This window comes from Ipomoea nil, unplaced genomic scaffold (assembly GCF_001879475.1).
Source record: "Ipomoea nil cultivar Tokyo-kokei standard unplaced genomic scaffold, Asagao_1.1 scaffold0663, whole genome shotgun sequence".
Taxonomy (NCBI): Eukaryota; Viridiplantae; Streptophyta; class Magnoliopsida; order Solanales; family Convolvulaceae; genus Ipomoea; species Ipomoea nil.
Window position 1 is genome coordinate 359,705 of NW_017617091.1, and position 20,007 is coordinate 379,711.

The 20,007-nt window shown below is 39.1% G+C and overlaps 1 protein-coding gene across 1 annotated transcript; it reads right to left on the reverse strand.

Annotated features, from left to right (window-relative positions):
* Positions 1-16,174: 16,174 nt before the first annotated feature.
* Positions 16,175-19,443, reverse strand: LOC109174776. Its single transcript, XM_019324019.1, has 7 exons — positions 19,357-19,443; positions 18,220-19,272; positions 18,000-18,114; positions 17,461-17,614; positions 17,242-17,391; positions 16,670-17,160; positions 16,175-16,572 (listed from the first exon to the last, which is right to left on the reverse strand). Exons 1-7 carry the CDS (start codon positions 19,441-19,443, stop codon positions 16,175-16,177), a joined length of 2,448 nt encoding a protein of 815 aa, XP_019179564.1.
* Positions 19,444-20,007: the final 564 nt, after the last annotated feature.

Here is a 20,007-nt window from a genome sequence, read left to right on the forward strand (position 1 = left end):
CTTGTTGAGGTGTAAAGTGAAGTCTATAGTCTACAAGAGGTAACCCATGCTCAACAAAATCTATTTTGCTTACCTATGTGAATATTTCTTGGATTCTACATGTGTTTTGCTATGAAATGTGAGTGTTTATGCATTGTCTTGTGAAAATGCATATCTAGAGCTTGTGTTTAGGGTTCTTGTGTGCCATTGCTTAGCCATTCCTTTGATTCAAGTCATGTTGTTGTATTTGGTGAGATTTGGCATGTTTTGGACTTGAATGTGAGCTTGGAGTTGAAAATCCCCGAAGGGATTATTTTGGTACAGGACGTGTACCCGCGGGCGGAACGGCGGGCGGGGCACCACCCATCGCCCCACCCGCGGGGTACAAGGCTTGTGGGAGAGTGTTCCCGCAGGCGGGGCACTACCCGTGGGTCCAACCGCGGGGAACATGTTGGTTTTGTTGGGGATTTGTTCCCCGTGATTCTTTTGACTCGGTATTTGGTCTTTTGACTTCCCGTTTTCTTTTGTGGAACTATTTGAGTGTCTTCTTGATGTTTCGTATGTCGAGAACTATGTGGTAGGAACCCATGTAGGTTTTGGTGTCATGAATCGTGCTAAGTGTTCAACATTGTGTTTCGTTGAACCGTGATGAGTCTTGTGTGTTCTTCGGAACTACCTTTGGTTTACCCGTTTGATGAGCATGCTAGTTCGGTGTTAAATGCTAGCGTGTGTGTTGTTTGTACCTTCCTATTGGTTGATGATAACTTGTGTTATTCATTGTTGTTGTTGTTGGACTGTATGTAACACCCCCCCAAAATCAAGACCTAAAAACAAGTCTTAACACATGCAGATTAACACAAACACTAGCACAACGGAAGAAAACGGAAACTGGATAAAAGAAATCCAAAACAGGGGTGTTATGCCACGTCTACCACACCCGGTAAACGCTAAGGCGAACAATCTGCAAGTGTATCACTATCCCAAAACATCAAACTACAAACAGTCTAAAACCATTGGCACGCAGGCCACAAAAACACAATCTAAAGGTACAGGCGCTAAGCTACCGGCTCTAGACATCGCGCTCGACTACTCAACACCTGAAAGAACACAAAGATAAACATCGGGGTGACGCCCGGTCAGCGAAAGATGCTGGTAACCCACCAATACCGTTTAAGTATCATAAATAGGTAGATATAAGATATAAAAAACATTTTCGAAACGGAATACATATATATAAGTCAAAAGCCAAGATCAGAAGACAACACAAGACTCACCACTCACAAGGATAACACCGGGAACACATCCCAACCACCAAGGTTAACCACACACAAGGATAAAGACTCACCCAACGGCAACACATGCCAAAACACCACAAGGCTCCGTGACTACACACGTCACGAGAGAAGAGAACTCACCACAACGGCTACACAAGCCCTCGTGACATCACCCATCACGAGTTGATATGCCTTCCTTATGCCCTGTTCCAACCTTATGGCTACCCCCAACCTTGTACCTTCAAAGCCAACCATTACCTCCAGAAATCCCCTGTACAGCCAAGTCCAACCTTATTCCGTCGGGACCGTCGTCCCCCACCTATAACCACCAACGAAAACCCACCAATCACGGCAACACATGCCCGGATAACACAATGTTATCCCCCAATCACGTGGACTCAGCCACAACTCCATAATCACGTCACGGCCACCACGAGGACCGCTGCAATACCTTGGTGACTAGTGTCCCATACCACTAATCGTGCAATCCAGGTAGAGCCACACACGCACCACCACTCACACGAAACAATCAACGGATTGCAAAGAAGGTATGAAACATACTCAATCAAGGAACGGGTCACCACCCAACAACAACAACGATGAATAACGCAAGTTATCATCAACCAAACGGAAGGTACGAACAACACACACGCTAGCATTAAGACAACAAACTAGCATGCTTAACAACGGGGAAACTCAAGATAGTTCCGAGGAACACACAAGACACTTCTTGGTTCAACGAAACACAAAGTTGAACACTTAGCACGATTCAAGACACCAAAGATCCTACATGGATACCTACCATAAAGCTCTAGACCTACGAAACATCAAGAAGACGCTCAAATAGTTCCACAAAGAATAACGGGAAGTCAAAAGATCAAACACCGAGACAACCGAATCACGGGGAAAAAATCCCGAACCAACTCCACCGTGTTCCCCGCGGGTGGACCCACGGGTAGTGCCCCACCCGTGGTCCCGCCCGCGGGTACACTACCCACAGGGCGACACGTTCCCCGCGGGTAGGCCGACGGGTGGTGCCCCGCCCGCCGTTTCGCCCGCGGGTACGTCCCTGTACCACAACAAATCCCTTTGGGGATTTTCTCCTCCAAACACAAATTCAAGTCCAAAACACACCAAATCTCACCAAACACAACAAAATGACTTGAACCAAGGAAAATGCCAAGCAATGGCACAAAGGAATCATAAACACAAGCTCTAGATATGCAATATCACAAGATAAATGCATAAACTCTCACATTTCATAGCAAAACACAAATAGAAGCCAAGAAATCATATATAGGTAAGCAAAATAGGTTCTGTAGAGCATGGGTTACCTCTTGAAGACCAAAAGACTCTTCTTACACCACAACAAGCTCTCCGCTAAGCTCACTAGCCAAACCCACTTCAAGATCAAACCAAAAGATCATAAAGATCCCACCTTTAAGAAAAGACAACTAAGATGGAACCAAAAAGACTAGACAAGCTTAGATCTTACCCTTCTAGATGCCCAAATAGAGGAAAGATTGAATCTTGGAAGCAAAACTTAGAATCTTGACAAAGGTCTCACTAGGCTTGAAGAACAAGCTACTCTTCTTTTCTAGAGAGAAGGTAGAGATATTTTCTAGGAATTGTAAGGGATGAAAAATGAAGAAGTCTTCTAGGTTTAGGTTACAACACTAGCTTTGGTGAAAAGATAAGGATACCCTTACTAACTCTTAGAAAGTGTAAGGAACAAGGGAACTCCTCTCAAAGCACAAGGTACAACACCACTTAAAGATTGACTAGTCAAATACTAGTCCTTGAGTATCAAAAATCAGGATTTTAGGAATCAATTCCTCAAGAGAAATAGAATTAATTACTCAATTAATTCATGGATTGGAGTGTGGATTTTTGTGGTGTCACACTGTGTTCCATTCCTTGATTGAGTACGGTTTTATATCTTCGTTGTGATCCGTTTATTGATTCCTGTTGAGGTGTGATGTGTGTGTGGCTTTACCTGGATTGCACGATTAGTGGTATGGGACACTAGTCACCAAGGTATTGCAGCGGTCCTTGTGGTGGTCGTGAGGTGATTATGGAGTTGTGACCATTGTGTAAGGTTCACATATTTCTTGGGAGTCATGTGTTGCCGTGTGTGTGTACGGTACCCTCGTGTACTATGAAATCGGTGGTTTTGTTGGAGGGACTGTTGGAGGGGGAACGACGGTTCCCGGAGGAATAAGGTTGGACTTGGTGTACAGGGGTCCTGGAGGTAAAGGTTGGAAATAGATATAAGGTTGGGGGTAGCCATGAGGTTGGAACCGGGCATAAGGAAGGCATATCAACTCGTGATGGGTGATGTCACGAGGGCTTGTGTAGCCGTTGTTGTGAGTTCTTCTCTTGTGACGTGTGTAGTCACAAAGGCAAGTGTTGCCTTGGCATGTGTTGCCTTGGGTGAGTCTTATTCCTTTGCGTTATGCATGTCAGGTTTTGATCTATTGTGTGATGATAGATCATGCCTTGAGTCGTGTTGTTCCTTGTGGTCTTGGGATGTGTTCCCGTGTTGTTGTTGAGAGTGGTGAGTCTTGTGTTGACTATTACTCTTGATTTTGTACTTATATATATGTATTCCGTTTCGAAAATGGCTTTACGACTTATATCTTATCTATGTAGGATATTTCACATGTATTGATGGGTTACCAGCATTATTTGCTGACCGGGCGTCGTCCCATGTTTTATTGTGTTCTTTCAGGTGATGTCTAGACGTGTGCGCGGTCTAATACTTGCTAATATAGCTTCCCCCTTTCGTTTTGTGGCCTGTGTGCCAGCTTAGATGTAGAACTTTGAGACAATGGGTTTAGATGTAAACATTGCATATGTCGCCGGTGCGTTCATCCTTTTGGTGAACGTGGCATAACACCCCGTGTTCCGGATTATGTCTATCTATCTATCTTTCAGTCTTCCGCTGTGTTTGTTGTTTAGTTCAGTTATCTGCATGTTTAAGGCTTTTAAATAGCATGTTTTTAAGGGGTGTTACACCTTGCTTATTATCCATGCGCATATACCTACAGAAAGTGCTGAGAAATATGAAATCAATTCAAAAAGGAGAAGATTTATGGACTGAATAATTTCTTATGTATTAGAATAAATACACTGGACTTTATAATAAATACAATATTTTCATTAGAAAAAAAAATGGCATCAGACTCCTTTATCATCATTTGCGTCTAATTGTACAACGTTAGCAAGTGAATTGAAACATATATGTAATGAGTGCCAAAAAATGTCAAATTCAATATCATGGAGTTGCTTATAAGTTGCAGCATGGAGAATACTAAGCAATGAAGAATCAAAACAACTTTAAAAAAAAAATAGTAAAACTGAATTGTCATGCTCTTTCAAAGCAATCAAGAGCATACATGTATATTCATATCTATTATAATCTTTCATAGTGTAGGAGGTGATATCTATATATACAAACATGTGTACTGTATATTATTTTGAGTAAAAAAAAAAAAAAACATGTCAATAGTTAACAGAGGCAGGCAGTATGAAAATGATCAAGGTATCAATATAAATTGGGGTACACTAATTGTCAGTTATGACTGTTAGGTTACCAAAAAAAAAGTTATCATCTTCCATGCTGTAATCGTTCTAAAGACAGAAATCTCACACATGTTTATAAATAACAAACAGGTAGCCAAGTAAACAGATACATATATCACTCTTCCTTTACTATCACAGATTATCAACATCTAATATAAACTACATCAAAGCAATATGAGGAAGCTAAAAGGATCATTTATCATTGGTGGCAAAAGAAAGCAAGCAGAGGAAGATTAATGTTAGTATTTGAAACTTACCTGTCATTGTCTCATAAAATGTTTTTAAACAGAATTCTTACTTGCGTTAGTAGTTATTTACGTTGTTCGTTGTGACATGTTTACCTTCTTTAAACTATAGATAGAAAACCTGTTAAGCATCATATTAAGATAGATAATGTTAGAATATATTGTATTTTATATTTGAGGTAAGCAAAAAAAGAAAAAAAAAATAAATTTACAGGGTGTTTGGTTGGAGGGATTTTAAATTCCCTTCCCACTTAATTCGCACCTAATTCCAAAGGCTATTAAATTCCGTAGTTTGGTTGGAGGGAATTGCATTTCAATGGAATTGCAATTCCCCCATTTTCATGGAATTAAAATCCCATGTCCCCCCTGGGATTTTAATTTCTGGGTAAAAAAGATAGTGATGGGTCAGAATTACCCTTTCCTTTTTTAACCTAAAATTAATGTCTAACAATAATAATGGACATTTTTGACTTTATACTACTTATTCCCTTTCAATTCCCATGTATACCAAACATTGGAATTGAAATTCCCAGTAATTCTATTCCTGTCAACCAAACACTGGCCGGAATTTAAATTCCCACTTTATTCCCAGTAATTCAACTCCCATGGAATTACAATTCCTTTCCCACATAATTCCCCCCTCCAACCAAACGCCCTGTCACTGGCAATTTTATACTATAAATGTTTTTACATGATATACGACTTTGGTGGTTCTTAAAATTCAACCAATTTTCACAGAAATATTGTATTTTAAAGCTTTAAAATTTTCCAGTGTTAATTTTTATTTGTACATAACACTTTATATTAAATAATAACCAGAGAATTAATTTCCTTTTTACAAAAAAAATCTTTCAAATTAAACAAATATCAAAATAATTTAACAGCAATTTATTATACCACTTACAAATATCAAATTTGCTTTATAATATTATTATAGGTACATTAAATAAATTGAACAATTGATTATTTACTTTACTGCGTATAGTGTTAATTTTACATTTTGATAGTAAGATTTAATTAATTTAGAATCGTAACACACGGTTATTTAAATATTTAAATTGCCGTATAATCTTTAAATAATTCAAGTCTACAGAGATCATTTTCTTTTTAATTTTTAAAATTTATTACTTAAAAAAAATATGTATGTATGTATTCAAGCATAAAAATCTAACAAATCTTATGCATGCAAGTGAATCGACCAGGATACATATTTCAAATGCCAAAAAATTAAATTTAATTTCATATTATTATCTAACCTTATAAAAAAACGATGTAATGCGTATAATAATAAAAAATTTTAGATAAAAAAAATGAAAGATTACAAGGATTACCTTTGATTCTGTTTGAAATCTTGATTTTGAACTTTCGCGATTTACGATTTCTTCGTCCAAAAACAGTACTGACTTCCGCCTCAAACGCATGTAAGAACAAAAACACTTAACTATTGTGTAATTTTTGGAGTTTTGTGGATTATTTGAGAAGTATAAGGACGATTTAGGGTTTGATTTTGGAAGGATCGAGTGAAATTGCTAAAAAACGAAGTAGAGAGCGTAGAGAGATCGGACAGAGCTGCTGAGCGAGAAATTAGGGTAAGAACAGATGGTTTCTTTACATTTATACTTGATACATGGGCTGGATTTTTTTTTGGGCTTTAGAAATATTAGTTGGGCTGCTAGGTCTGAGAAACTAATTAATATATATACACACATTAAAAATTAGGGGTGTTACAGTGTTAATGGACCTATCGGACAAGTCCCCGTAGGGCGACCGCGGAGACCTCCTTCTCACTAGCCTACGGATTCGAAGCGAAAGTCCCAACGGAGCTTCTGGTACCCAGTCGACGCGTTCTCCTGTACAATGATGAAGGCAATCAGGAGAATTGCAAGTTGAAAAGAATTTTCTAGAGGAAGGACAAGATATGGCTTATATCTGCATAGCCGAATACCAACGGACAATTAACGCTACCAGGACAGAAAACCAGGGTGAGATATCTCCAGGTTTGGGAGATCTCGTGCTTAGGGACCGAGAGGCCAGTCGGCCCACCGAGGGTAGAAAGATGGCCATCAGGTGGGAAGGGCCGTATAAGATAGCCGACGAAGTCTACCCCGGTACCTACCGGCTGGAAACCTTGGAGGGTGAGCCCATAGAGCGCGTATGGTACCCTCATCGCCTTAAGAAGTTTTACCAGTAGGAAGTTGGCTGTGCATTTTTTCCTTTTGTTTTCACTTAAACAGCTAGTTCGTTGTAGGCCCCTAGCGGCCAGTAGTTCATGATATTTTTCCTTTTTAGCCTAGCAATAAAGTTTGAAGTTATTTTCTTTTGGATTAGTGCCGTAGTTATCACCTCCTCTGTGCGAGGAAGGCTGATTTTGCCTTTTCAGGCAAGGAGTTTGGTGGGCGGTCATGTCGCCGCGTTCGAAGTTCACCTCCTCTGTGCAAGGACGGCTGAATCCGCCTTTTTAGGCGAGGAGTTTGGTGTGCGGTCATGGTACCGCGCTTCGAGTTCACTTCCTCTGTGCGAGGACGGCTGATTCCGCCTTTTCAGGCGAGGAGTTTGAATGGCGGTCATGCCGCCGCGTTCGGAGTTCACCTCCTCTGGTCGCCGGAATCTCGGCCGGCGGGCTCGCGGCCCGACCCTGATTGTCATCCGCGGCGAAGGAAGTAAAAGAAGTGGATGAAGAGGAAGACGAAGATGAAGATGAGGATGACATAAAAGAATGGCGGGAGAGGGAAGAAAAATGCGAAAATAAGTGATATATCGGAGGAGAAACTGACCTGAGAGGGAAACGACGGCCGGAGATGAGCAGAGTTGTCCCGATGGGCAAGAACTATCAATTTTTGCATCTAGCTTCTTCATCATAGTGTCCTGGCTAGACATGTATTGCATGAACATCTCTTCCAGTTGAGGCTTTTTCTCCTGAGCAGGAAGTTGAAGCTGTTGTGGTGCAGGTTACTGCTGGAAAGGTCTATATTGCTGATGTAGAATTCCTGATGGTCCTTGTTGCTAGAATCCGGGTGGTCCCATTGGTCTTGCATTACCTTGATCTCTCCATGAGAAGTTAGGGTGATTTCGCCAACCTGGATTATATGTATTAGAAAATGGATCATTCCATGGTGGTTACCTACCCATGTTGGATCCCATGTAATTGGCCTCTTCATAAGATGGTTGCAATGACTCTGCATTCATACAAACAGAAGAATTATGACTATATGTATTGCAATAAGCACAAAATTCTCTATTCAAACTATCACGAGTCATCAAGTTAATCTGTTTAGTCAATTCAGCCACTTGTGTTGTCAACTCAAATTGTGTGCTAATTTCATGCACAGTAGCTCTTCGACCTCTCACTGCCTTTTGTCGAGAATTACTAGGTAAGCTCTCAAAGATAACTTCTAACTCATCACTATTTTTATCACATGTGTATCCACCTGCAACAGTATCTACAAGAGACTGACAATTAGGAGTTAAACCATCATAAAAGAATTGTGTCAACAATAACAATGGGAATTGATGGTATGGACATTGGTTCAAAAGCAATTTGAATCTATCACATGCTTTATGAAATAATTCACTCTCTTTGAGTAAAAGTGCATATCCTACTCCTATAGTCCATTGTCTTTTGAGATGAGTAATATTTAAACATGAAAGCATTGTAAACATCATCCCAAGTTCTTAAAGAACCCTCTGGTAAATTTAACAACCACTGCCTAGCATCACCCCTCATGCAATATGAAAACATTTCATTCTAAGCTCTTCTTCAGATAAATTATTCAAAGGTAAAGTTTGTACCGTACTATAGAGCTCTCGCATGATACCCAAAGCATCTTCACTTCCCAAATCGTTAAAGGTAGGGAGCATATTCATATGAAAAGTCTTGAGTCATAATTCCTAGCTGCATCAGATAATTGAATGCAAGAAGGGTTAACAGCTATTACCGGTCTTTGAATGTCTTGAAGACGTGGTTGAGCTGCTTGATTGTGAGGAGGTGGAACTATTGGTGGTACGGGGTCAAGCCGCCTTCGTACCCTGTTTTTCCTACAAGTACGTTCGATTTCAAGATCAATAGGAAATAATTTAGCGTTTTTATGCCTTAGTGATCGCCTTAAGTTCATAAACAAACAAAATTATAACACCCCTGATTTTTAAGGATATTTTAAAACCTTTAAAACTTAAGAGATAAAGCAACATCTAACTATTTAATTAAAACTAAGCAGAAGCTAAACAAACTAGTTATCCACCCGTGCGATGCGCAGACAAAGTGTGTGTGCATATATATATATATATATATATATATATGAGAACATGTGCTTAGGTGAGAACGTGAGAACACATCATGTGCATCCATCTAATATTTTTTAATGGTTTAGATTTGATTAAGTGTGTGCGAACGCGCATTAAATGTGTGCAAACACACTAAATCGCGTTTGCACACATTTAATGCGCGTTCGCACACACTTAATCTAGACCATTAAAAAAATATTAGATGGATGCACATAGTGTGTTCTCACGTTCTCACCTAAGCACATGTTCTCATTGGAACTCTAATATATATATATATATATATATATATATATATATATATATATATATATATATATATATATATATATATATATATATATATTTATATGAAAATCATATCTTAAACCTTAAGATCAAATCTTTATTATTATTTTTATTTGAATTGGACTTTCTATTTTTTATGATAAGTCTGAAACATAAAAGAACTCAAAAATATAATGATTGTTGAAAAATGTTGGTGTTATATGTGTATAAAATCACGACATAACATATGCATTTGTTGAACGATTTTTATTTTACAAACATGATTTTTTTTTGTATTAATATAAATATCTATGTAACAAAAAATAATAAAATACAAAATTTGATATATTATTATTATTAAACACGTCTTTATATACAACATTTGATATTGGAAATCATATTCTCCATTGTCGTTGCAAATAAGTAATTTAAGACCGTTTTGTAATTTATTATTTTAAAAAAAAATTTATTTATCATATCGTAAAAAATATTAAATTTTGAGAAATATTATTTATCATATTAAATTCTGAAAAATCCAATTAAAATAATAATAATAATAATAATAATAATAATAATAATAATAATAATAATAATAATAATTACCCTTAACCTAGAAGTTAATATATTTGAAATATTTATTAAATTAGGCTAGGGGCCTACAATGAACTAGCTGTTTAAGTGAAAACAAAAGGAAAAAATGCACAGCCAACTTCCTACTGGTAAAACTTCTTAAGGAGATGAGGGCACCATACGCGCTCTATGGGCTCACCCTCCAAGGTTTCCAGCCGGTAGGTACCCGGGTAGACTTCGTCGGCTATCTTATACGGCCCTTCCCACCTGATGGCCATCTTTCTGCCCTCGGTGGGCCAACTGGCCTCTTGGTCCCTAAGCACGAGATCTCCCACCTGGAGATATCTCACCCTGGTTTTCTGTCCTGGTAGCGTTTAACTGTCCGTTGGTATTCGGCCATGCAGATATAAGCCATATCTCGTCCTTCCTCTAGAAAATTCTTTTCAACTTGCAATTCTCCTGATTGCCTTCATCATTGTAGAGGAAGACGCGTCGACTGGGTACCAGAAGATCCGTTGGGACTTTCGCTTCGAATCCGTAGGCTAGCGCGAAGGAGGTCTCCACGGTCGCCCTACGGCGACTTCCGATAGGTCCACAACACTGTAATACCCCTAATTTTTAAATCATTTAAAGACTTATAAAATAAAGGCAAACTAATAACAATTATCCAAACAGAGCATAAGCTAAACATAATTGTCGGGGTGTTATGCCATACCTCGGTGCACAGGCTAAGATTATTCAGGCAGGTGCAATCCACAAGTCGATAAACAAAACACAATCCACGGCACGCAGGCCGGCTACTGTATCTAGGGCTAACTAGACTAAGGCTACGAGTCCATCTAGCGTGCTCCTTAGCTAATGATCATCACCTGAAAAACATATCGTAGCAACCGTTAGCGAATAATGCTGAGTAACCCACTCCTACACATTAAGTATAATAAATATAAATATAGGAAATCATTTCGAAACTGGAATACATATATAGTCTAAGCAACTCTAGCTTTAAACCAAGATCAAGACTCGAGACTCAACAACAGACTCGACATTATAGAACAATCCTAAAGACTAGCATGCGTCCTAAGAATACGATACAAAGCATAACAGACAAATAAGTTCATAAGTAGCAAATAGAGACAACAATGGAATTCAAGACAACCAATTAGCGAGTAATCATCAAGTCACACAATCCATTTTCCAACCTTATACCAAGTTCCAACCTTTTCACTCCACTCCATCCTTATTTCAGTTCCAACATGTACCTCCATGCCACCCTTATACCTCCTCCTTATCCCTCCGGAGCAACTATATGCCCCACTCCGTAACCACCAACAAGTCCACCAACATGGTAGCAGCGAAGTGTCATTCGCATGGTCCGTACCTCTAGTGCCAATACCAAGGGGTTAGTGCATATAGCTCTAACATGATAAACGAGCAAGTCTAAGGGGTGCTCCGTGCCTTTAGCACGATAAACGAGCACTTGGTGTGCTTTCCGCCAACAATTCATTTCCACCAATCACAATCTCATCATCATCAGTCACACCGATCATTGCGCAATGACCACGATACCCATCATCATTCAATCAATCAACACATAATCAATCAATAACAATCAAGACATAACAACAACGGTACGTACTACACATAAAATCCTAGAACGGTATCCAAAGCATCAAACGAGACTCATACACGTCAAACGGGATACAACGGGACACAGGGAAACATTAAACGGGGAAAAACACCACACCGGGACATCACTTCCCAGCGGGTGGAGGACCTGTGACACCTCGTAAACTTAAATACTAATTGAGGATTAATTGAAGAATTATCCAAACTTTCTTTGCTAATCCATTTCTAAAAATCCTGAAATTTAATAGTCGAGGGACTAGATTTTGACTAGTCACTTAAATCTATTGAGTGTACCTTGTGCTTCATGAGTTGTGCCCTTGTCCCCTTGTCTTTCCAACCTTAGTAAGGGTAAAAGAGGTTTTTTACCCATGAATTGTTGTTCAAGCTACCCTAGCAAGACATTTCATTTCATTCATTCACCATTCAAGCCTAAGTCTCAAAAACTCTAGCCTCTCTCAAAAATAACCTAGCTTATTCTTCAAGCAAGAAGGTGAACCTCCAAGCCTTGCAAGATCCTTCACCAAGATTCCTACTTTCTTCTTCTTGAGCATAGGAAAGGGTAAGCTAAGGTTCTTAGCTTTTTGGTGTTTTTAGCCATCTTTTGGGTGTCTTTATCTAAGTTAGAATCTTTCTTGTGTTTTGGCTTGTGTAAGAAGTTGGTGTGGAAGAAGAGCTCTAGGAGAAGGCTTAATAGAGTGAAAAGGAGAAGTTGTTAGGCTACAAAGGTAACCCATGCTATACAAAACATATTTCCTTACCGAAATGATGATTTCTTGGCTTCTATTGATGTTCTTGATGTGATTTGTGAGATTTAATGCATGATCTTGTGATGATGCATGTTTAGAGCTTGTATTTAGGTTTCTTGAATGTCATTGCTTGGCTTATTCTTGGGGTCAAGTCATTTCTTTGTTGTGTGTGAGATTTTGGGTGTTTTGGACTTGAACTTGGCTTTGTTGATGAATTTCCCTGAAGGGAAAATCGATATACACAAAGTGTACCCCGCGGGCGGAACGGCGGGCAGTGGCCTACCCGCCGCCCCACCCACGGGGAACGTGGCTTGTGGGCATTGTACCCCGCGGGCAGGCCCACTGGTGGGAATTTGTTCCCCGTGACTCTTTTCTTCTTGGTGTTGATGTTTTGACCTCCCGTTGCTTGATTATTGGGCTATTTGTGAGTCTTTTTTATGTTTCTTATGTCTAGAACGATGTGTTAGGAATCCATGTTAGGATTTGGTGTCTTGAATCGTGCTAAGTGTCCAAATTTTTGATTCGTTGGGCTAATATGAGTCTTAAAGGTTCGTTTGGACCATTTTGGTTTACCCACTTGTTGAGCATGCTAGTTTGATGTTGTTATACTAGTATGTGTGGTTTGTTCCTTCTTATTGGGGTTGGCAACTTGTGTTGCCAATCATTTGATGTTGGATTAATCCTTCGTTGTTGAGTAATGTCTCATGTCTTTGTTGTGATCTCTTGATTGATTCGTATGATGTGATCTTGTGCAAGTCGTTGTACCCTTTGTTGATTCTTGATTGGGCTATTGATGAGTCTCAATCTTCTTGATGATAATGATGACTGTGTGTGATTATGATTGAGATTGGTGGTAATATTATTGAGCTTTGCTCACGAGATCGGTGGTAATATTGTGACTTTACAGTACCCTCGTGTACTTTGAGATCGGTGGTAATACAGTTCTGATTGGTGGTAAAGATTGGTGGGGGACGACGGTCCCAGGCAGAATAAGGTTGGACTCAGAAGTACAAGGTGGCACTAGGTGGTAAAGGTTGGAACTGGTATAAGGCCGTGGGTAGCCATAAGGTTGGAACAGGGCATAAGGTTGGAACTATGAAACGTGAAACATGAATGTGTCATTATGTGATTGTATGATTCCCTTGCTTATGAGCATGTCTTGATGAACTCTACCTTGTGTACGGTAGGTTGCATCTTGTGTTGTATTGTCTATGTTGTTTGTGGTCTTGCTGTTGTTGTGAGGTTGATGATCCTCGTTCTTATTGAGAGTGTGATGAGCCTTTGATGTTGACTTCCTCCCTTGGTTTTAAAATGATATATATTATATTCCCCAGTTTCAAATGGCTTTGATTATATCTATCCATACTATGTTATTTAACGCGTATTGATGGGTTACCAGCATTATTCGCTGACCGGGTGTTATCCCTATGTTTTACAGGTCTTGAGTAGATGATGAGAGCGCTAGTCGTTGTGGTAGCTAGTGTAGTTCCCACCTTTCTTGTTGTTTCGTTTTGGGCCTGTGAGCCTTTGTTAGACATGGCATGTGTGCCTTAGACTTGAATTTGTTTTGATGGATTGTAGTACCCCATATTTTTTGGGCACTATTCTTGTTACCCTAATTTTATTTTATTCTTTGAACTCCAAATCTGACGTAATATTTTTCTAAACTCCTATTATTTCTTAAGTCTTGTGGGTTCCTAATCCTATATATATGCCATAGCCAATATTTATTATACATATATACATCTCTACAGTACAAGCTAATCCATTATAAATATATATAAGTTAATCCTATGTTAATTCTATATATATGTGTATGTTTACACGGCAATACTAGTATATATATATTTAATATATTCCTAATCCTATTATATTATTCCTAACTATATATATTCCTCAAAGTTAACCTTAATTAACCCTAAACCTAATTTCACCTCTCTGTTCACTCCATTCGTCAGCCGTCCTTTCTTGTTCTTGCTTTCTCCCCATTTACAGCCTCAATCCTCTTTTGGAGAAAAACAAAATTTAGTATGGGAGTTGAATATAATGATAAGGATAAGATGGAGATGATGATATACTAAAGGAAATAAGATGAAGAAGATGATAATGCTTCGACGGTAGAAGCAAGGTAACGATCGGTGCCGTATGATGATGGTGACGAACGACGATTCTCCGTCGGTGATGTTGGGTTGATGAAGAATACGACTGCTTTCATGGTATATTATTATTATATTACTATTGAGAATAGTAATTATAAGTTGGATGATGATTAGGAAATAATAAGATAATGATGATAATGATTATGGTGATTGATAATGATTAATGGAGTTGTTCAGGATATCAGAATTGATGGAAAGTGGAGTACATGCTATGTTGAGCTAAGAAAGAAACTGAAGTCTCTCATTATTGATTGAAGAGGGAAAAACATTAAGAAGCAATCAGAAGATGATGACTGCCTTCTTAAAGGAGTCCATGGTCCACAGTAATAACAGAAAAATAAAGGAAAAGACAACTTTGCCCTTTTAATATCTATACATGGACTAGACTAGCCCATTGTTACTTTGTCACCCCCCCTCCCCCCGTAAGCTGGAGCATGGACGTCTTGAAGGCCCAGCTTAGGATGGAAAGCATCAAAACTCAGCTTTGGCAATCCTTTAGTGAAGCCATCTGCAACCTGTTTATGTGAGGCAATAGGCATAAGCTTAACCACCCCTTCACACACCTTTTGTTTAACAACATGACAATCAAATTCTATATGCTTAGTGCGCTCATGAAAAACATGATTCTCTCCAATTGCTATGGCAGACTGGTTGTCACAATATAACAGACAAGGACTATCACAATGCACCTTCTAATCTGCAAGCAAATATAGCAACCACTGCACCTCACAAACAGAAGAGGCTAAAGCTCTGTACTCAGCCTCAGATGAGGACCTGGAAACTGTGGCTTGTTTCTTAGTTTTTCAGGAGATTAAGGACTAGCCTAGGTAAACACAATACCCAGTGATAGACTTTCTTGATTCTGCACAAGTGGCCCAGTCTGAATCTGAAAAACCCTGCAGTTTAAGAAGAGACTTTGCAAAATAAAATAGCCCTTTACCAGGAGAACCTTTGAGGTATCTCAATACCCTATGAGCTGCTACAAGATGTGAGTCTCTGGGCTTGTCAACAAACTGACTCAACTGTTGAGTAGCATAAACAATATCAGGCCTGGTACTAGTTAAGTAAAGAAGTTTACCTACCAGCCTTCTATATATTTCAGGATTATCAAGTAATCTGCCTTTTATATTGGTTAGCTTTTGCCCTGCAGTAATGGGTGTTTGTGCTGGCTTGGAGTCTAGGAAGCCATTTTCCTTCAAAATCTCCAAGGTGTATTTTCTTTGACAGAGATTAAGACCATCTGGAGTTCTGAGAGCCTCTATCCCCAAGAAGAAATTTAATTGGCCAAGATCTTTTATTCTGAAAGCTGAATCCAGAAACTGTTTTAAATCATCAATCATCTTTGAATTTGGGCCTGCAACCACTATATCATCAACATAAATGAGTAATGCAACAAAAGAAGTGTTTGAACCCTTAGTAAACAGAGAAGTGTCTGCCATGGACTGCTAAAAACCACTGTCTATCAATGCCTTAGTGAGCTTAGCATTGCATTGCCTGCTTGCTTGCTTTAAACCATATAGGGATCTAAGCAGCCTGCATACCATCCTAGGATTATTGGTTTGAAGGCCAGGAGGCAAAGTCATGTAGACTTCTTCTTCTAGATCTCCATGCAAGAATGCATTGTTGATATCTAGCTGTTGGATGTCCCATCCCATTGTAATGGCCACAGCTAAAAAGGTTCTAATAGTGGTCATCCTAGCCACAGGGGAGAATGTTTCAACATAATCCACTCCCAACTGCTGTGTATAACCTTTAGCAACCAATCTAGCTTTGTATCTTTCAATAGACCCATCTGCCTTGTGCTTGACTTTAAAAACCCATCTACAACCAATTGGAATCTTCCCTGGGGGCAACTCGGTTAAAAACCATGTCTTATTCTCAATCAAGGCATCTATCTCAGTCTATAGCTCTTCTCCAAGTATCATGTTTGACTGCTTCACTGTAGGACTGAGGCTCAAAAGTGGAAAGAATAGATGATGCACAAAGTCTGTTATTGTAAGTAAGGCCTTCATAAGAAATGAACTTGTCTATGGGATATGGAGAAGTTCTAGCAGAATTTGTGTTTTTTGACATGGTATGGCAGTAATAGTCATGTAATTTAATGGGGATATGCCTTACTCTTTCTGATCTTCTATACTGCATTTGGTTGTCAACTGCTTCATTGCTTATTTCAGGTGTGTAGTCCTCAGGAATTACATCATTGTTTGTTGGAATACTCCTTTCTGAACTGTCATCAAAGGTGATGGTGGTATCTTCATTTATGCCAATCACATCACCCCTTTCTATGTCTGTAGAAGGTGTGTGCCTTATGTTAACTGATGAAGGAATCAGTGGAAAATCAGTCTCCCCAATTGCTTGCATGCCTTCATCTATTTCTGAGCTATCTTTCCCTTCCTGAAAGGGATATATATGCTCATAAAAGTGGACATCCCTGGAGACAAACACATCCTGATTAGAAATATCATATAGCAAATAACCTTTAACATTGACAGGAATCCCTAGAAAAACTCACTTTCTAGCCCTTGTCTGCATCTTATTCCTTCCTTGAGATGTAGTAGCAGCATAGCACAAACAACCAAACACCTTTAGGTGATCATACTGCACACTCTTGCCAAATAGTGTCTCAAAGGGGGTTTTTCCACTTAGTACAGGGGTTGGTAATCTGTTGATTAGATAGCAAGCATGGAGGACACAATGTCCCTAAAAATCCATAGGAAGACCTGAATGAAACCTGATGGCTCTAGCCACATTCAGGATATGTTGGTGTTTTCTTTCTACAACCCCATTTTGCTGGGGTGTATATGCACATGACTTTTGATGGATGATTCCCTTTTCATTACAAAAAGCTTCCATGAAGAATTCTCTTCCATTATCTGTTCTCACAGCTTTAATATTTGTGGAAAATTGAGTAGAAACATAGTGATAAAAATTCTGAAACAACATTCCAACTTCTGATTTATTTCTCATCAAGTGCAACCATGTAAACCTACTACAATCATCAACAATTGTAAAAAAAATATTGTTCTCCTTTTAGAGAAGCTACTGCAAAAGGTCCCCAAACATCTATGTGAACCAGGTCAAAACATCTATCAACCCTAGAATGACTAATAGGGAAAACTGATCTCTTGTGTTTGGCAAAATGACAAGCATCACAAGCAGAATTACATGGTTTGGAAAGTTGGTCATGCTTTATTCCATCTAGGAGATGTACTTTATTTATAGGGTAGTGACCTAACCTATTGTGTCACAATTATAAGGATAGGGCACTACAGTGAATATCAACATTCTTATTTGCACAATGGAGCTTTCTTCTGATTGGGGGGTCAGTCATAAGGTAGAGTCCATTCCTTTCTCTAGCAAAACCACACACTGTCCCATGGAGACCCTGAATATTGCATGAATTAGCATCCATTATGAGTTTACATGGTGTTTCTTTTGTCAATTTGCTAGCAGAAATGATGTTGAAAGTAAATGAGGGGATACACAGAACCTTTGTTAGCAATATACCCTGATGCAACCTGATTTCCCCAATATGACTGACATTTACAGTTTCCCCATTGGGTAACTTCACAAAAACTGCATGCACTGGTTCATATTTCTCAAAATACTCTTGGGAACAGATGATGTGATTTGTGGCCCCTGAGCCAACAATCCAAAAGCTAGGAGAAACAGCATTATTAACAAATAAATTGGGAACAGAACTACCTTCACAAGAATCATCAGGAGGATTCTTAGGAGCAGACTTCATCCCTGAGCTATTCACTTTTACAGCAGAGCTAGTTGAAGCTTGAATTCCCTGATTCTGGTTTTGCACAAAATTCATCAACCTTTGAAATTGATCAGCTGTCAAACCTAAATCAGCACCTTGGCTTATGAAAGAGTTTGCAGATTGCTGAGCTTCTTGACTTTGTCTGTTTCTAGCTTTATAACCGGTTATCCATCCAGGAGGATATCCATGTTTTTTGTAACATTTCTCAATAGTATGCCCATTCATACCACAATACGTGCACTTAGGTACATTTCTTCCTCCACCACTGTTGAATTTTTTCTTATTATTTGCTTCTGTGGCTGCCACAAAAACCTGTTCATCTGAGACTTGAGTCTGACTATTCTGAAGAGCATTAGACTGGACCAAGTCATTGTTCTTCTGAATAATGGATCCATTGAGCTTCCTCTCAAGCTTCAAAGCCATATTAAGGACCTTTTCCATATCTGGAATGGGATCCATAAGCAGTACACCTGACTTTATAGTCTCAAAATCATCACTAAGACCATCTAAAAACCTGATGACCTGGTCATCTGCTCTCTCTTTCTGCATTTTACTCAGGAGATTACAAGTGCATCTAAGGGAGCATTCACACACCAACAGAGGTCTCATAGCATTCAATTTTTCCCACAAGGCACTACACTTTGTAAAATATTCATTAACAGACAAGTTACCTTGTGCATTCCTATAGATTTGATTCTGTAATTCTGCAATCCTATGAGGATCAGCTTGCGAGTATCTCCTCTTGAGAGCTTTCCAAATGTCAGCAGCTACTTCCTAATACATCACAGTTTCAGTGATGTTCGAACTTATGAATTTCAGTAGCCACGAGCAGACAATGGTGTTGCACCTTCTCCATACAGGATGTCTCGGATCAGCTTCGCCTGGATCTGGAATTGATCCAACTGCAAAGCCAAACTTGTTCTTAACTTCTAGGGCTATCTTCATAGACCTACTCCATCAAGCATAATTGTGCTCAGATAGGGGAGGCGACACGAGAATCAGATTCGGATTCTCAGTGATGTACAGATACAATGGATCATCGAATTCATCACTCCGCTGAACTGGAATTTGGCTAACTGGAATTTGATTCGCTGGATTCAGAATCTGTCCGGTGGAAGCTTCTCCGTCAGCTTCATTACTTCCGATCACTACGGTGACGTAGTTATGGCGTCGCTCTGATACCATGATGGAAAGTGGAGTACATGCTATGTTGAGCTAAGAAGGAAACTGAAGTCTCTCATTATTGATTGAAGAGGGAAAAACATTAAGAAGCAATCAGAAGATGATGACTGCCTTCTTAAAGGAGTCCATGGTAGTCCATGGTCCACAGTAATAACGGTCCACAGTAATAACAGAAAAATAAAGGAAAAGACAACTTTGCCCTTTTAATATCTACACATGGACTAGACTAGCACATTGTTACTTTGTCAAGAATGATTTGGCCAAGTTGTATAAGATTAATATTGATAATAAAAACAGTAATAATTATAATAATATTGTTAGGGTGAT